This window comes from Vicia villosa, unplaced genomic scaffold (assembly GCF_029867415.1).
Source record: "Vicia villosa cultivar HV-30 ecotype Madison, WI unplaced genomic scaffold, Vvil1.0 ctg.001702F_1_1, whole genome shotgun sequence".
Classification (NCBI taxonomy): Eukaryota; Viridiplantae; Streptophyta; class Magnoliopsida; order Fabales; family Fabaceae; genus Vicia; species Vicia villosa.
Genome location: NW_026705703.1, coordinates 96,729 through 101,299, shown reverse-complemented (window position 1 = coordinate 101,299; position 4,571 = coordinate 96,729). Strand labels below are relative to the sequence as shown.

The following is a 4,571-nucleotide window of genomic DNA, read 5'->3' as shown; positions in this document are numbered from 1 at the left end:
CGTTTATGAATAGTGTATGAAAGCATGAGATTTACATAGCGTTACAATATGATCTTTGCATATTAAGAATATTGGATGTTTTATTCTAGGTTTTCATTGTGATGAAAACAACATATGACGCCCTTTTTCCTTTATGCATGCTTACTCTGCTTGATTGTATGATATATTTGGGGTTAGAAAAGGAGTGTTACAGGTAGACTGAAGAAGGTTCTTCATTCCATTGTTTCTTCTTGTCAAAGTGCTTTCATCCCGAATAGGCTTCTTCTTGATGGGGTGTTGATTGCTAATGAGGTGGTGGATTTCGCGAAGAAAGAGGGAAGAGGAGTTCTTTTATTTATGGTAGATTTCGAGAAGGCTTATGACAAAGTTTCTTAGAATTTTCTTAGATATATGTTAAAAAGAATGGGGTTCGGTGATAAGTGGTGGAAGTGGATGAAAAGGTTGGTCTTTCATAGTAACATGTCCGTTTTGGTTAATGGATGTCCGACAAAGGAGTTTTGTGTTGAGAAAGGATTAATACAAGGCGATCATTTATCTCCTTTTCTTTTTGTTCTTGTTGCCGAAGGACTTACGGGTCTTGTTCGGAAGTCGGTTGCAAATGGTGTTTTTAAAGGAATGGATATTAATGGGAATTGCGGGGCAGATATCCTTCAATTTGCGGATGATACTTTAATAGTAGGAGAAGGAATTTGGAATCAAGTTTGGTCTATTAAAGTGGTTTTGAAGGCGTTCGAGATGGTATCGGGCCTTGGGATCAATTACCATAAAAGTAAGTTAATCGGGTTAAATGTGACGAGCAACTTTTTAGAAGATGCCACCTATGTTCTTTCTTGCAAAGTGGAGGATAGTTAGTTTTTATTCCTTGCGATTAAAATTGGATGTAATCCAAGGAAATACGCTTCTTGGTTGCCCCTTTTAGCTAAGATGAAGAAGCGTATTTCGGGTTGGAAGAACCGTTTTCTTAGTTTGGGGGGAAGAGTAACTCTCTTAAGATCTATTATAGGATCTCTTTCCATTTTCACCATGTCTTTTTATAAGATGCCTTTAAGGGTAGTGAAGAAGATTTCTAGTTTGCAAAGTAACTTTCTTTGGGGAGGGGCGGTGGAGGACAACAAAAGGCGTATTCATTGGGTTAGTTGGAGGAATGTTTGTCTTCTGGTAGAGTATGGAGGTCTTTCCATAAAGAATATCTCGGATTTTAATTTGGCTCTTCTTAGCAAATGGAGGTGGAGAATTCTTAAGGGAGAGAACTCGCTTTGGTATAACTTGTTGAAAGCCCGTTACGGTGACGTCTCCATGAAAAGCTTTTGTGGAGGTTTGTCTTCTTTTCACTCTTCTCTTTTTTTTTTCTTCTTCTTCTTCTTTTTGGTGGAAAGATTTACTTTCTATTGGTGGTAATGACGGTGAGGATCCTTTCTCCGCCCATTGTTTTTTTAAATTGGGTAATGGGTTTAATACTCCTTTTTGGGAGGCAAAGTGGAGGAATGACAAGAGTTTGAAAGAGGAGTATCCGGAATTATTTTCTTCCTCGTGTTTGAAAAATGTGTCCGTGGCAGGTATGGGAGGGTGGAATAATGGCAATTGGGAATGGGGAAAATGTGGCATTAGGGATGATCAAATAACATGTCTTTCTTTGAGATCGAAGTCGGATTCTTTCCGGAATTCTATTTGAGGGGTTCGGTCCGTTTTTGGTAGGGAAGGATGAGGTTTGTCGGAAGTACTCGGGGGATGGTATCTTGTCCGTGGCATCTTGTTATAGGCATTTTGTTAGCAAGCGTGTTCCGTGTGGGCCTTTTGAGAAGTTCAACGAGGTTTTGTTGTTAATTTGGAAGATGGACGTCCCTTTTAAAATCAAAGCTTTTGGTTGGAGGTTTTTTGTGAATAGGCTTCTGTCATACCCCAAAATTTGCCCACACTATTTCTCCTATTCAAGTCCAAATCAATACACAAAACTCCAAAACTCCAAAACACACTCTCCTAAAACAGGGTTCAGAAACTAGGGTTTGGTTTGCTCAAAGGAAAATCAATGAATCAATGGCTCCAAGGCATCCTATATGGCTCAATATATATCACATTATCTCTATACCAAGTTTCAAGCCCTGATTCAAAAGATTGCTCACTAAATGACCCAAACGATCAATAATCGACTGACTGACCTAAAAGTCAACCGTGGTCAAAGTACAGTCAAAACTCCTGATTTTTTGTCAACATCCTCATATTGAAGTATAATTCACCATTTGATCAAGAATTGATCATGGTTCATCAAGGAAATATCAAAAATCAACAAATCAAAAAGTTTCTAAATTAGGGTTTTTATAGGAGAAAGTCAACTGAACTTTGACCAGACATAACTTTCACATGGAACATCAGAAATTTTCCATACAAAGCTCAATTTTAAGGAAATTGAATTCTCTACAAATTTGTCTGCCACATGCCAAGTCTAAAAATGCTTCATTTGAGAGATAAAGATCAAAACATTATAGGTCCTTTTCAGAAGTCAACAAAAAGTCATATTTTTCAAAAGAACACATAAGAAGCATAGAAGATTATTTTGACATGAGACCAAAAACAATGGTTAGGGGACTCTTCAAGGTTTCTAAAAAATCCTATAAATCTTCCATACCTCAAAAATTGAGGGAGATACGCCTTGTCAAAGTCGGACAAATTTGAGAGGGAAAATGTGAAACAAAAGGCCTCAAATTGATTTCTTTTGCAAAGAAGCCCAAGTTTTTTTGGCCCAATCATGTTCCTTATGATATCAAAGGCCCCACATCCAATGCCACGAATTTTTGATCTAATATTCTTATTTTTTATTGAAATTAATTCATGGAAAATATAATATAAATAAAAAAACATGAGAGAATATGAAGGAGATTTGTTTGATTCTATTTTCGCTTGATTCCAATCACCAATTAAATCATAAATTTGGTCCAAATTCGTGGAGATTTATATTGATAAAAAATATTGACATTTGACCAACTTAGAAAGATTGAAAAAATATATTTCAATCAATTTTCCCATGATTGATTCAAGAAGATTTGGTGAATTTTGGTAGCCCTAATTTCATCATATATATAACCACATATTCGTTCCAGATGAGGGAGGGATTCATAAGGGTTGGCAGTGCTTCAAGAATCCTAAACAAACTCCAAAAAGTCTCAAAAAATCAACATCGTTTTCACAATTGCAGCAAAGTTCAGAGCTTGTTACGAACTAATTACGCATCCTGGGTGTTTCCTGAAGACATTTGAATCATCTGCAAGGTCGCACGCGTTAGGCATCATCGCTACATCACCCACGGTTTGCGTTAAAAAATTTTGAGATCAAATTCATGCATACATGTGTTTTTAATATGATTCGACCACATATTCATGACTAGAATGATTCCACGATGCTTTCTGGATTGGTAATTTTAAGTTTAGATGCAGGTTCAAGAGGATGCCATTGTTAGGGTTTTGAAGCTTCAATTTGGGGACTTTCAGATGGAGGCAAAATTACCCCTAACTAATGGCATCCGTATGTCCAGAAGAATATTTTCGGTCTAGCCATGTTCCTTTTTGGGGTTTATGTGTTGTATTTCGTAGGATTGATGATTGCAGACTTATAGCCACACCGGAAAAACCGTAGGCATAAGGTCCTTGATTTTCCAGAAAAATCGCGCGAGGAAGAAGACACTCAGGCTGGGCACGGATCTGCTTCATTTAAAATTCTTTCTGATTTGTTTTCTTATATATTTTATTGACCTCGTATATATAACAAGCAGTAAACGCAGCTCACATGGTAAACGCAGGTAACGCTAATCGTAAGGACTGGGGTTCGAACCCGAGCGTTACAATTTATTTTTCTATCAATAATTGTTCGCAGATCCCCTACAGCGGAGCCAATGCGCACTTACCATGCACCTACATGCTCAACCATATGATCATCAGCTCTTCAGATCCAACGATGTCAAAAGCACTTCCTCATGGTGGACCTGTAAGGAGTCACCACATAGGATTTCCAGCTAAGTTCTCTAACCTTCTTCATATTTTTTTTTAATTTATTTATTTATTAAATAATACTTTTTCTATTTTTTTTTCTTTTCTTATTTATGTCTTTTTATGAAAAATTTCTCTTAATGTTTTTTTTAATTCTTTTCCATAAAATCATAATCTTTTTTTATGTATATATTTATTAATCAAATAATTTGATTTAATTGTTAATATCCTTTTTAAATATTTGTTTAAATTATTCAATAAGTTATAAATACTTTTACTAATTGTTTTAAAAGAACTTATCAAGATTAGAAGATTTAATCGAAACTTTATTTTGCCGATTTAATTAATTGGGTTGAAAACCAATAATTAATTAATTCGATTTCATTTATTATATTAAACTTAATCAATTCGTACCATAGTCAGGGTTTACAACGATCATTCCCTACACTGAAAAAATATTTCTTTGTGCATTTTCTTTTCAGGGTTGACTTTTCAGACGCTTTTTGACTACGCGCCTATCAAGATCCGAAGCTAAGTATTAAATTTAATTTTTAAGTCTATTTTGTTTCCTTTTATTTCAGGGTTTACCCTTTA

At 35.5% G+C, this 4,571-nt stretch overlaps 1 protein-coding gene across 1 annotated transcript; it reads left to right on the top strand.

The window, feature by feature from the left end:
- The first annotated feature begins 402 nt into the window (after positions 1-402).
- LOC131636360 (uncharacterized mitochondrial protein AtMg01250-like) lies at positions 403-852 on the top strand. The gene has a single exon (XM_058906976.1). The coding sequence runs from the start codon at positions 403-405 to the stop codon at positions 850-852; it is 450 nt and encodes a 149-aa protein (XP_058762959.1).
- Positions 853-4,571: the final 3,719 nt, after the last annotated feature.